The sequence below is a fragment of the Leptopilina boulardi genome, unplaced genomic scaffold (assembly GCF_019393585.1).
Source record: "Leptopilina boulardi isolate dan_hultmark-lab unplaced genomic scaffold, ZJU_Lbou_2.1 LbouV2_403, whole genome shotgun sequence".
Classification (NCBI taxonomy): domain Eukaryota; kingdom Metazoa; phylum Arthropoda; class Insecta; order Hymenoptera; family Figitidae; genus Leptopilina; species Leptopilina boulardi.
Genome location: NW_026137978.1, coordinates 76107 through 90881, shown reverse-complemented (window position 1 = coordinate 90881; position 14775 = coordinate 76107). Strand labels below are relative to the sequence as shown.

The 14775-nt window shown below is 32.0% G+C and overlaps 1 protein-coding gene across 8 annotated transcripts in view; it reads right to left on the bottom strand.

Moving 5' to 3' along the window:
- Nucleotides 1–7440: 7440 nt before the first annotated feature.
- The window catches only part of LOC127289290 (putative uncharacterized protein DDB_G0282133), a 41443-nt gene continuing 34108 nt past the window's right edge, over nt 7441–14775 (bottom strand). For all 8 annotated transcript variants that reach the window (XM_051317131.1, XM_051317132.1, XM_051317136.1 and 5 more), the window contains 4 exons: nt 13055–13102; nt 12840–12893; nt 10597–10686; nt 7441–8967 (listed from right to left, as the gene is read on the bottom strand). In XM_051317131.1, the coding sequence (XP_051173088.1) occupies nt 7442–8967; nt 10597–10686; nt 12840–12893; nt 13055–13102 (1718 nt within the window). In that variant the 3' untranslated portion in view covers nt 7441. The remainder of the gene's footprint in view (nt 8968–10596; nt 10687–12839; nt 12894–13054; nt 13103–14775) is intronic.

Genomic DNA, 14775 nt, shown 5'->3' with positions numbered 1-14775 from the left:
ACAGAAGAAAATCTTCTTAAAATTAAATCATCTGTTGTTTCCAACAGGTATAAAACATTCCATCTCGTTAACACTGCTAACTGCTAAAATAGAAGTAATTCTGTTAGCGACGGAAGAAAATCTTCATAAAATAAAATCGTCTGTTGTTTTCAACAGGTATAAAACATTCCATCTCGTTAACACTGCTACTCTGCCAAAAGAGAAGCAATTCTGTTAGCGACAGAAGAAAAACTTCTTAAAATAAAATCATCTGTTGTTTCCAACAGGTATGGACTCTTTTATCAAGGTAATAGTGCTACACTGCTAGCGACAAAAAAAAATCTACTGAAAATAAGATCGTCTATTATTTCCAACAGGTATAAAACTTTCCATCTTGTAAATAGTGCTAATCTGCTAGCAGAGAAGCAATTCAGCTGGCGACAGAAGAGTATCTTCTTAAAATAAAATCATCTGTTGTTTCCAACAGGTATAAAACATTCCATCTCGCTAACACTGCTACTCTGCTAACAGAGAAGCAATTCTGTTAGCGACAGAAGAAAATCTTCGTAAAATAAAATCGTCTATTATTTCCAACAGGTATGAAACTTTCCATCTTGTTAATAGTGCTAATCTGCTAGCAGAGAAGCAATTAAAGCTGGCGACAGAAGAAAATCTTCTTAAAATAAAATCATCTGTTGTTTCCAACAGGTATAAAACGTTCCATCTCGTTAAGACTGCTACTCTGATAACAGAGAAGCAATTCTGCTGACGACAGAAGAGTATCTTCTTAAAATAAAATCATCTGTTGTTTCCAACAGGTATAAAACATTCCATCTCGTTAACACTGCTACTCTGCTAACAGAGAAGCAATTTTGTTAGCGACAAAACAAAAATCTACTGCAAATAAAATCGTCTATTATTTCCAACAGGTATGAAACTTTCCATCTTGTTGATAGTGCTAATCTTCTAGCAGAGAAGCAATTCAGCTGGCGACAGACGAAAATCTTCTTAAAATTAAATCATCTGTTGTTTCCAACAGGTATAAAACATTCCATTTCGTTAACACTGCTACTCTGCTAACAGAGAAGTAATTCTGTTAGCGACAGAAGGAAATCTTCATAAAATAAAATCGCCTGTTGTTTTCAACAGGTATAAAACATTCCATCTCGTTAACACTACTACTCTGCTAAAAGAGGATCAATTCTGTTAGCGACAGAAGAAAAACTTCTTAAAATAAAATCATCTGTTGTTTCCAACAGGTATGGACTCTTTTATCAAGGTAATAGTGCTACACTGCTAGCGACAAAAAAAAATCTACTGCAAATAAAATCATCTGTTGTTTCCAACAGGTATAAAACTTTCCATCTTGTTAATAGTGCTAATCTGATAGCAGAGAAGCAATTCAGCTGGCGACAGAAGAGTATCTTCTTAAAATAAAATCATCTGTTGTTTCCAACAGGTATAAAACATTCCATCTCGTTAACACTGCTACTCTGCTAACAGAGAAGCAATTCTGTTAGCGACAGAAGAAAATCTTCGTAAAATAAAAACGTCTATTATTTCCAACAGGTATGAAACTTTCTATCTTGTTAATAGTGCTAATCTGCTAGTAGAGAAGCAATTCAGCTGGCGACAGAAGAAAATCTTCTTAAAATTAAATCATCTGTTGTTTCCAACAGGTATAAAACATTCCATCTCGTTAACACTGCTAACTGCTAAAATAGAAGTAATTCTGTTAGCGACAGAAGAAAATCTTCATAAAATAAAATCGTCTGTTGTTTTCAACATGTATGAAACATTCCATCTCGTTAACACTACTACTCTGCTAAAAGAGGATCAATTCTGTTAGCGACAGAAGAAAAACTTCTTAAAATAAAATCATCTGTTGTTTCCAACAGGTATGGACTCTTTTATCAAGGTAATAGTGCTACACTGCTAGCGACAAAAAAAAATCTACTGCAAATAAAATCATCTGTTGTTTCCAACAGGTATAAAACTTTCCATCTTGTTAATAGTGCTAATCTGATAGCAGAGAAGCAATTCAGCTGGCGACAGAAGAGTATCTTCTTAAAATAAAATCATCTGTTGTTTCCAACAGGTATAAAACATTCCATCTCGTTAACACTGCTACTCTGCTAACAGAGAAGCAATTCTGTTAGCGACAGAAGAAAATCTTCGTAAAATAAAAACGTCTATTATTTCCAACAGGTATGAAACTTTCTATCTTGTTAATAGTGCTAATCTGCTAGTAGAGAAGCAATTCAGCTGGCGACAGAAGAAAATCTTCTTAAAATTAAATCATCTGTTGTTTCCAACAGGTATAAAACATTCCATCTCGTTAACACTGCTAACTGCTAAAATAGAAGTAATTCTGTTAGCGACAGAAGAAAATCTTCATAAAATAAAATCGTCTGTTGTTTTCAACAGGTATAAAACATTCCATTTCGTTAACACTGCTACTCTGCCAAAAGAGAAGCAATTCTGTTAGCGACAGAAGAAAAACTTCTTAAAATAAAATCATTTGTTGTTTCCAACAGGTATGGACTCTTTTATCAAGGTAATAGTGCTACACTGCTAGCGACAAAAAAAAATCTACTGAAAATAAGATCGTCTATTATTTCCAACAGGTATAAAACTTTCCATCTTGTAAATAGTGCTAATCTGCCAGCAGAGAAGCAATTCAGCTGGCGACAGAAGAGTATCTTCTTAAAATAAAATCATCTGTTGTTTCCAACAGGTATAAAACATTCCATCTCGTTAACACTGCTACTCTGCTAACTGAGAAGCAATTTTGTTAGCGACAAAACAAAAATCTACTGCAAATAAAATCATCTGTTGTTTCCAACAGGTATAAAACTTTCCATCTTGTTAATAGTGCTAATCTGATAGCAGAGAAGCAATTCAGCTGGCGACAGAAGAGTATCTTCTAAAAATAAAATCATCTGTTGTTTCCAACAGGTATAAAACATTACATCTCGTTAACACTGCTACTCTGCTAACAGAGAAGCAATTCTGTTAGCGACAGAAGAAAATCTTCGTAAAATAAAATCGTCTATTATTTCCAACAGGTATGAAACTTTCCATCTTGTTAATAGTGCTAATCTGCTAGTAGAGAAGCAATTCAGCTGGCGACAGAAGAAAATCTTCTTAAAATTAAATCATCTGTTGTTTCCAACAGGTATAAAACATTCCATCTTGTTAACACTGCTAACTGCTAAAATAGAAGTAATTCTGTTAGCGACGGAAGAAAATCTTCATAAAATAAAATCGTCTGTTGTTTTCAACAGGTATAAAACATTCCATCTCGTTAACACTGCTACTCTGCTAACAGAGAAGCAATTTTGTTAGCGACAAAACAAAAATCTACTGCAAATAAAATCATCTGTTGTTTCCAACAGGTATAAAACTTTCCATCTTGTTAATAGTGCTAATCTGATAGCAGAGAAGCAATTCAGCTGGCGACAGAAGAGTATCTTCTTAAAATAAAATCATCTGTTGTTTCCAACAGGTATAAAACATTCCATCTCGCTAACACTGCTACTCTGCTAACAGAGAAGCAATTCTGTTAGCGACAGAAGAAAATCTTCGTAAAATAAAATCGTCTATTATTTCCAACAGGTATGAAACTTTCCATCTTGTTAATAGTGCTAATCTGCTAGCAGAGAAGCAATTCAGCTGGCGACAGAAGAAAATCTTCTTAAAATAAAATCATCTGTTGTTTCCAACAGGTATAAAACGTTCCATCTCGTTAACACTGCTACTCTGATAACAGAGAAGCAATTCTGCTGACGACAGAAGAGTATCTTCTTAAAATAAAATCATCTGTTGTTTCCAACAGGTATAAAACATTCCATCTCGTTAACACTGCTACTCTGCTAACAGAGAAGCAATTTTGTTAGCGACAAAACAAAAATCTACTGCAAATAAAATCGTCTATTATTTCCAACAGGTATGAAACTTTCCATCTTGTTGATAGTGCTAATCTTCTAGCAGAGAAGCAATTCAGCTGGCGACAGACGAAAATCTTCTTAAAATTAAATCATCTGTTGTTTCCAACAGGTATAAAACATTCCATTTCGTCAACACTGCTACTCTGCTAACAGAGAAGTAATTCTGTTAGCGACAGAAGGAAATCTTCATAAAATAAAATCGCCTGTTGTTTTCAACAGGTATAAAACATTCCATCTCGTTAACACTACTACTCTGCTAAAAGAGGATCAATTCTGTTAGCGACAGAAGAAAAACTTCTTAAAATAAAATCATCTGTTGTTTCCAACAGGTATGGACTCTTTTATCAAGGTAATAGTGCTACACTGCTAGCGACAAAAAAAAATCTACTGCAAATAAAATCATCTGTTGTTTCCAACAGGTATAAAACTTTCCATCTTGTTAATAGTGCTAATCTGATAGCAGAGAAGCAATTCAGCTGGCGACAGAAGAGTATCTTCTTAAAATAAAATCATCTGTTGTTTCCAACAGGTATGAAACTTTCCATCTTGTTAATAGTGCTAATCTGCTAGTAGAGAAGCAATTCAGCTGGCGACAGAAGAAAATCTTCTTAAAATTAAATCATCTGTTGTTTCCAACAGGTATAAAACATTCCATCTCGTTAACACTGCTAACTGCTAAAAGAGAAGTAATTCTGTTAGCGACAGAAGAAAATCTTCATAAAATAAAATCGTCTGTTGTTTTCAACAGGTATAAAACATTCCATCTCGTTAACACTGCTACTCTGCCAAAAGAGAAGCAATTCTGTTAGCGACAGAAGAAAAACTTCTTAAAATAAAATCATCTGTTGTTTCCAACAGGTATGGACTCTTTTATCAAGGTAATAGTGCTACACTGCTGGTGACAAAAGAAAAATTTACTGAAAATAAAATCATCTGTTGTTTCCAACAAGTATGGAATTTTTTATCTTGTTAATACTGCTACTCTGCTAACAGAGGAGCAATTCTGCTAGCGACAATAGAAAAATCGTCTTAATATAAAATCATCTGTTGTTTCCAACAGGTATAGATTTTTTTATCTTGTTAATAGTTCTACTCTGCTAGTAACGTGATTTTCAAGAGACACCCCGAGGCGAAATTCGAATCCTCTTTAGCTTCCCTTAGAACCTAAATAGGTCCTCTTTTGGATCTTGTAGACTCCCCTAGACCCTCCTTTGAATCCAAACGTGGAATAAACAGAAATTTGCGATTGGTTGAGGAAGCTAAAGAGGGTCTAGTTCGATTTAAGAAGTATAAAAAATACAAAAAAAATAGTCTTTTAACCCTTCAGCAGTCGCGCTATTTTTTGTTTCTCACTCGCACTGCAACAGCGCCCTATATGTTGAGTAGTGTTGCGTGAGACTTTTTCTCACGGCGCGATCGTTGACGGGTTAATTAATTTGATTAAAGCAAAATTAATTTCTTTTTCACACAATTTTTTTAATTACCATTTAAAACTGAAATCAACATTTTTAGACCCTACTTTGAATCGAAACGTGAAAGAAAGGGAAATTTGCTACTAGTTGAGGAAGCTAAATAGGGTTTGTTTAACCCTACTTTACTCCTTGTAAAGCGGGCCTTAAATTTCGCCTCGGGACATGAAGAGCATATGATTTACATGTATAGCATAGCCTTTAATTAATATGTTTTAAGCCTCACATCTTCTTCGTCTCTAAATTGAGTCCGACGACACGATGCTATACTCATATTCTGATTGGTGCAGTCCGGACAAATTTTTAAGTATACTACTGCTAAAAGGTGGGATTCCTCGGTAGTATCATTAAATGCTCATTAAGTGTCAATAAATAGGGTCTCTTGTATATCTAATATTCGACTAATTTATAAAGACTTAGGGTGCTTTATACCCCCAGTATTTTGGTTAAGCAATCAACTGGATTGAATTGTCAAGGTTGTATAACTAAATTTGCATGGCTCTGACAAATATTACATTTCCACCGTGAAAATTGAATTTTGTTATAACCAATTAAATTCAGTGATTTTCCGTGAAAATTCAATCCAGCCGATTGCTTGACCAGAATACTATAGTTATAAAAGCACCTTTAAAGTGACTTTCTAGTTTAGAATTCCAAAAAAGTCGATTTTTTTGCTTGAAAATGTTACTTAGTTTCAGAAAATTACTGTCCCAAAACGTTTTTTAAAAAATATGTAAAGAAAAGTTGTTATCATAGATTGTTTGATAGCCTTAGTTTAAAGTATTATGTTTTGGAAACTTTAAACACGTTTTTCTCGAAAACACATTTCTCAAACTGGTGCATAGCTTTTCTCCATATTTACCGAACCGATTTTAAAAAGTTCAAAATCATTCGATTCTTTATTTAAAAAACCAGAGACACTGGTGAATCAGTTAAATACACTGATTTATCAGTAAAAATTCACTATGTAACCAGTTATAAGTATACCACTTATTCAAATAAGTGAAAATACACTGGCGAATCAGTGAAAATTCTATTAATTCAGATGAAGATAGATACCCCTCCCCTACCTCCCCCATAGCGGGCACACGAATTTATATGGAAGGCTGAAAATTGGTATTTTTTTACGAAAAATTACTATGTACCCCCCCCCTAGTAGTACACTTATGTATTTTAAAGTGAAAATTATAGGAAAAATATAGCGAACTTGATTCGGATCGATTTACATAGCGTTGTCAAGGAAAAATAAAAATTTCGAAAAAAGTGTTTAATCCCCCTAACGTTCACAATATTCAACCCAGACAGTTTATATTTATTTTACAAATGTATTTTTATGTGAAAATTACAGGAAGAAAAAGGGAATCACGATTGGAGTTGATGATTCATTTTATCAAATTTTTAAAGAGAAATGATAATTTTAGAAAAAAATGTGTATTCGAGAAAAACGAGTTTAAAGTTTCCAAAACATAAAATAGTACAGAACCCTCTATTTCAGTGCGAGTTACACTCGCACTTTTCCGAGTTTTTAGGTTTATTGTCTAGAATAAACCTTTATGAAGAGATTCCCGTTTGAATTTGAATTTATATATTAATGGTTGTCCGGATTTAAGTGCATCAAAAAAGTACCTTTTAGAATACGCCACCTACAGCTACAGTTAATAGTTGATCCCTGCATGATCCCTATGATGAAATCGCGACGATTCTCGTCGATAGGACGGACGGACCGTTCAATGAATGATTATAATTCTTGGATTGATCGTTGTGCAAAGTCCTTATTTTTTTATTACTTTATAATGAATAATACGTTTCGAATGCAAAATTTTAATTTTAAATCCAAATAATATTTCTGCATAACTACATCTGAGTAAAAAATTAAGTTAACACTGTAAACAAATTTCAGTATTTTAAAACATTTTTTCGATTGTAACTTATTAACTCAATTTTTTAACTTTATTATTAAACTAATTAAAGAACATAAGAATGTCTTAAAACAATTAAATTCTTTTAAAAAATTGAATATTAATCAATTCACCTTTATTTTTTCTAGGTGAGTGGCGTCGAACTCCCGACACTTTTAAAGAATCTTTTTTGTGAGTTTGAAGAATTTTTATTTAAAAGATTAATTGAATTTGTTGTCTTCAAATGATTTTGCACATAAGGTGATCGAGAACGATATGATGTGGTTTTATGAAAATGTTTTGAGTCTCTTCGTGAATGGTGTGATGACCGGGACAAATGTTGTGGGCTGGCTGAATGATTTGGATGAATATGAGAATTTGTTCTAGTCTTGAAATGGGGTGATCGAGGACGATGAGATGTTGTTTTATGAAAATGTTTGGAGTCTCTTCGTGAATGGCAAGGTGACCGTGATAAATCTTGTGTGTTAGATGAATGATTTGGATAGTTATGCGAATTTGTTTTAGTCTTCAAATTAGGTGATCGAGAATGATGAGATGTTGTTTTATTAAAATTTGAATGTTGTTTGGAATTTCTTGGTGAGTGGTGAGATGACCGAGACTTTTGTGGGTTTGAAACATTATTTGAAAGAGTAGTTGAATTTGTTGTCTTAAAATAATTTTGAAAATAGGGAGATCGAGAACGATGAGCTGTTGTTTCATGAAAATGTTTTGAGTTTCTTCTTGAGTGGTGTCGTGACCGGGAAAAATCTTGTGGGATAGATGAATGATTTGGATGATTATACGAATTTGTTCTTATCTTGAAATGAGGTGATCGAGAACGATGAGATGTTGTTTCATGAAAATGTTTTGAATCTTTTCGTGATTGGCGAGGTGACCGTGACAAATTTTGTGTATTTGATGCATGGTTTGGATAATTATGCAAATTTGTTCTAGTCTTGAAATGATTTGGTAAATGAGCTGATCGTGAATGATGAGAAGTAGATTCATGAAAATTTAAATGTCGTTTTGAATCTTTTGGCGAGCCGTGAGATGACCGGAATGAACTTTTAGATTTAGATGAAGTTCTTGAAGGATTACGTAACTGTTTTTTTGAATTTAGAAGCGAATTTTCATTTGAATGAAGGCAGTCAGAAATGCATGTAGAGCAAAACAAACACTTTGAATAGTTACGCTCATCATTAAAATTCTTTAAAAGTTTGAAAAGTTGTGAACGCATAGTTCTTCTGTCTTTTGAATTTTCAGTTTTGAAATTAATCTCTAAATCCTTAGATGAATTTGGGGGTGAAGAGGACAGTTCTGTTGTTTTTTTTGTTGCTGCTGATGTTGCATTTGGATTGTTTGTGTCTAAATCCTTAGATGAATTTGGGGGTGAAGAGGACAGTTCTGTTGTTTTTTTTGTTGCTGCTGATGTTGCATTTGGATTGTTTGTGTCTAAATCCTTAGATGAATTTGGGGGTGATGAGGACAGTTCTGTTGTTTTTCTTGATGCCGTTGATGGTGCATTTGGATTGTTTGCAGATTGGAATAAAAGTGATAAAGGTAGAGATGATGATTGATTTAACGTAGGCGTTGGAATTTCAATGACAATTGGTTCCTTAATTTTTGACTTAATTAATTCTTCGATTTTTTGAATTTCTGAGGCACGAGTCTCTACAATAATTTAAATTAAATCATTTTTAACAAAAAACAGTATAAATGGTTTATGGTCAATTTGCAATATGCCAATTTGTTTAACTATAAAAGAGTATATTAACTGATTGACAAATTACACAGCAAAACAAATTTGGGTCAACTTTTGGACCCGGGAAAGTAAGAACATTTCTTAACGAACTTTTTTTACGTTGAATTCGAATCTGTCGTTAGATTTTCTCTAACACGTCAAATTTCAAAATGTCCAATAAAATATGTCGGGAAAAATTAAAACTTAATAGCATTTGCTTGAAACTCGGAAGTTCTTGAGGTCGCTGATTACGAATATGAAGTCAGATTTTTAATATTAAAAATGGCGGACGAAAGAAGGATTCACACACACATACATACATTCGGACAATTGATCAGGATCTCATATAACATGTTTCCATATGGAAAAAAAACTTATTGTTTTCACCATTTATAAAAGTTGTTATTGTTACTAGGGGGTCTTTGGGGTCTCTGATTTCAAATACGAAGTCAGATATTAGAAATTCAAATGGCGGCTCCAATATGTCATTCTGTTTGATTTATATTTTTTGTCCGCCATATTGAATCTGTCATGTTGAATTTTTAAAATTTAACTTGAAACCCGCCATTTAAAATTTTAAAAATCTGATTTCAACTTTGTAATCATAAAAAATATGTTAACCGACATGTTATTATGATATACATAGTTGATTGAGAAAAAAATATTTGTTCTTTTGGTTAAAAAATGTAAACAAATGTCAACATATTTAAACTGCGACAAAAATTTTGACAAAAGAATTTATGAATATAAATAAATCAAAACTATTTACTGCCTTTGTTTATATACTTATGTATTTGACGCGTTGTGAAGAAAAGGATCCCTATTGTAAATTCCCGTATGAGATCCCGTATAAGATCATATGAGTTTTCTCATATGAGATACTACATGAGATCTTACGAGAATCCTATATGGAAAGTCATGAGAAAAATTTCATGAGTGTCCATATAGAATTCTATATGAGATCTCACATAGGAACCCACATGGGAATATGTAGTAGTTATTTAAAAACTATTTTAGGTATATTTAGGACATATTTTAGGTTTTAAACATAAAATAATTTTGCTTTATATAAAATGAACTCAAAATTTTGTCCGATTTTGCGTACCTCTTACCGTTTTTGAGATATTCACAAATTTTATTATTCAAATTCCTATCTCATATGGGATCCTATATGGACACTGATGATTTTCTCCTTACGAGATGTCCTTATAGGATTTCGTATAGAATCTCATATAAGAAACCATAAGCGATCTTATATAGGATCTCATATGGGAATTAACAGTAAGGATTTAAGAGTCAATAAATTTCATATTATGTTTACAATTTTACTATTACGCAATTAAGAAAAAGAGTTATATTAATGTAAAACTGACTCAAACATAACCTTAAAGTGATTTGTCTCTTAGGCCCCTTTCTTCGCGATGCGTCAAATGTATATTATTTTGTGATATTGTAAACTTTATGGAAGATCATAATTTATGCTCAACAAACTTTAAATAATATTTGGCAATGATATAATTTTATATAATTAAAAGTATTTGTAATATAAATTTAATTACCATTTCTTAGATCAACGTTTATTTCTTTGTTAGATTTATTACTGCTAGGCATATTTATATTATTTTCAACATAATCTTGGTCTTGAGAGGCTGTAATAAATGAAATTATTTATGATTAAAATAGAGCTTCAATATTTTTGATTTAATTCTGATTTTATTTTTTTACTCTTGGAAAAGTAGATTCATAATTTTTATTAATATTTTTTAAGCCGTTCACAAGTTGTGAATCGTTAATATTTTTAAATATTTGATGTTTTGAATGATCTTAACTTCTTTTAAAATGTTGGTGTCAATTTTAATTTTTTCTATGAAAATTATATGTTTCTAATTGAATTTCTTAATACTGTTATGACAACCATAATTTCCAAAGTTTGTCCAACTTTAAAATTAATAGTTGGCCCAACTTAATCTGCCGATGGTTGAGCAAACTATACAAATGATAACGGTTCACCGTCCATTGATGAGGATGGTTGGTCCGACAACTCATCATAAAGTCCGACAAACTTTAAATAGGTAGTAGTATCAACATTAAGAAAATTAAAAAATCTAATTATTTATACAATTATCACATTATTTATTATCGGAGACTTCACATATACTTCTACCTATTATAATTAACTGCTATTGTCTACATACATTTTCGAAAATATCTAATGCTCGCTAGGATAAGACCCCCTAACCTAACGCTCTACAGCCAAACACGCTGCCCATTACGCTACGTTGACATGGGAATATAAATACAAAATCGAGTTGATAAGTTGTGACTGAAAAAAATAATAATTTTGAAGCAGAACAAAATAAAAATAATAATTTACCCACATAATATTAATAAGTATTATCAAAAACAATAATTTGTGAACTTTTAAACTTTTTTTTATCTTTAGTTTTGTCAACCGTCGAGGCAATCATGGCAAAAGAATTTGACCAGCCAATAATTTTAAGTCGTTTAAATTTAGTTTTTGTGAGTTTTTCCAACCAAAAATTATATATATATATACCCAGATAACACATGTACTAGTACGGTAGTAGCCCGAGGCGAAATTTAAATCCTCTTTAGCTTCCCTTAGAACCTAAACAGGCCCTCTTTTAGATCTTGTAGACTCCCCTAGACCCTCCTTTGAATCCAAACGTGGAAGAAAGGGAAATTTGCGACTGGTTGAGGAAGCTAAAGAGGGTCTGTTTAACCCTACTTTACTCCTTGTAAAGTAGACCTTAAATTTCGCCTCGGGAGTATAATACTAGTACAGCGTACTAGGCGTACTGGTACTGTACCAGCCATGTACCTTCGCACGGTACCAGGTACTGTACTAGTACGGCGTACCGGTATGCAATATCGGTAGAATACGAGTACGACGTACTGAAAACTTTTGTGACTTAGTATAACGTACTGTTATTGTACTGGTACAATACTAGTATGATGTACAATATAAAATATTATATTATTATATTAATAAAGATTTTTAAAAAATAAAAATTAGGTGCTTTAATTATTATTATAATAAAATTATTGATTTTCATAATTGTTTTAAGCAAAAAGCAGTAAAAATCAAAACCTTTTTACAGAAATGTGTAAATAAATTTACTTGATTTTTTAATAAAAAAAATTTTTATTTTGAAAAAATTGGCACTTGACCCCTTTTGTCATTCAAGGCTTCAATAATAATTATTACATTATGTAGTTCATGTGACTTAATGTTTCGTAATGTATAACTTAATGTCGCCTACTGTATAATTTGAAATCCATTATTTTTTATCACAGTTATAAGGATTTAAGAATAACAGTTTGTTAATATCATATTCTAATGTTAAATACATTTTTTTAATATGCGCATCAACCAATCAAAAGGGTATAAAAAAACTATACAAACTAATACCAACAAATTTTTTTTATTTAATTAGTCACAGAAAAAAAATTGTTAAAATATACGCTACTCTTTGGTACTAGTGATTTACCTAGGTGATCTTCAAGAAAAAAAAGTTTGACTGAAATGTTTTTCTAGATATAGATAATGTTATAGGTCAGTATAGAATAGAAACAACAGTATAAACTAATTTTTTCTGCACTGTATCAGTACTTTTCATTTTGTTAATTTGCACTAAAGAAATAAATTTTTAGTATTCAAGTGATACACAAAAGTAATCTATAACTCGATATTGCATTCATATCTTCTTATGTTTATTCATTACATAAAACTATTTGGTATAACACTCAAATCTTTAAAATATAATAAAAATTTTATTACCATCTAATACGAGCTTAAAACTTCCGTCATTATCTGATTGTGAGTTTTGAGAATCTATAATATTACAAAAATCATTTGAATAAAGAGAAAACACACATTAGTTATATAACTTATTTAATCTCATTGTGAGGTTAAATTAGTTATATAACTAGAGTTTTATCAAAACCTTATTTTATTTATCTTTTCTGTCATATATATAATAAAAAATTAATTACCACTTAAGTCTTGATTTATATTTTTCGAAATTTCTGAGTCTCCAGGTGCTGTAAAGAAGTAATGTAAATTATTTTCAACTATGAAAAGTAGTATTTTCATTATTTAATAGGTAGTAGTAGTTCGTCGCATATGTACCCAACAACAAGGGTGGAATTGAATGGAATTTAAAATTTTATTTCCTTTTAATTCGGAAAATTTCCTCTTTTCATCAATTCTATTTAGGGGAGACCGGGGCTATTTGGCGCAGGGGTTGCTTGGCGCACTTGAGTTTATTCAAAAGTGTTAAGTTAAATTAATTTTTCTCTTCATTCAACCCTGTTGAAAATTCCTATGTGAGAACACATATGGGATCCCATCCAGGATTTCTTGTGAGTTCTTATGTGGGTTCCCATACAGGTTCACACATAAGATCCTGTATGAAAAGGTTCCTGGGATGAACTTGCGTGAGATCAAGCGCACGATCTTATGTCTCTGTAAAAGCAATAACACAGGATCCCATGAGGTTTCCTGTGTAGGTTCCTATATGAACAACACGATAAATAGGAACACACATGGGATCTTATCCGAGATCTTGTATGAGTTCTTACATAGGTTCTCACATATAAGAAGATTAATAGCAGCTTAATAAGATTTTATAGAATGCTTTTATATATATGCTATTAATCTTCTTATATGTGAGAACCTATGTAAGAACTCATACAAGATCTCGGATAAGATCCCATGTGTGTTCCTATTTATCGTGTTGTTCATATAGGAACCTACACAGGAAACCTCATGGGATCCTGTGTTATTGCTTTTACAGAGACATAAGATCGTGCGCTTGATCTCACGCAAGTTCATCCCAGGAACCTTTTCATACAGGATCTTATGTGTGAACCTGTACGGGAACCCACATAAGAACTCACAAGAGATCCTGGATGGGATCCCATATGTGTTCTCACATAGGAATTTTCAACAGGGAAGTTAAAGTATTTAATGCACTTGATATTTGGCACTCCAAAGTAATTTTTTAACCTCTTAATTTTTTTGTGATATCTCTTTAAAAAATGAATTGTAGAAGAGCACAAATATTAAGTTTTGAGCTCTATACATTTGTTATTAAGAAACAAAAAAAATTTCGATTTATATTAACAGTTTTTTTTTTAAATTAATAAATATCTCAAAAGTACATTTGGGGTTAGGTGGCGCGGTTATTTGAAAATTTTGTTAAATATTAATAAAATGATTAAATGAAGTTGATTATATGAAATTTATACATTAATAGGCACCAATTACAATCCTTCTCAAAAAATTTAATCAAATAATGGGTTTTTAAATATTCACAACGTAATTATCAAAAAACATATAGGTATATTTTTTGATCACTTTACGACTTCATAGAAAATGCTTTTAATTTAAATGAACCCGTGTGAAAAATGCCACGATCTTGCCCCCAAGACTTCGGGGCCCCCGGCGGGGGCGCATGAGGGCTGATCCATATGGCGAATCCATGAGGGCCAACGTAGGGGCCCCGCATGGATTACCCACATGATCGTTTAGCAAAATTTTCTAAGTCCAAAAGTTAAATATTTTTTTATCAACAAAAAATTAATGTTTACAATGATTTAGAACAACAAAAAACGCGTTTTTAATAAAAATATATTTAAACTTTAAAAAAAAAACACTCTCACATATGGCAAGAGACATGAGGGCCAACGTAGGGCCCGTATAGATCGCCCAC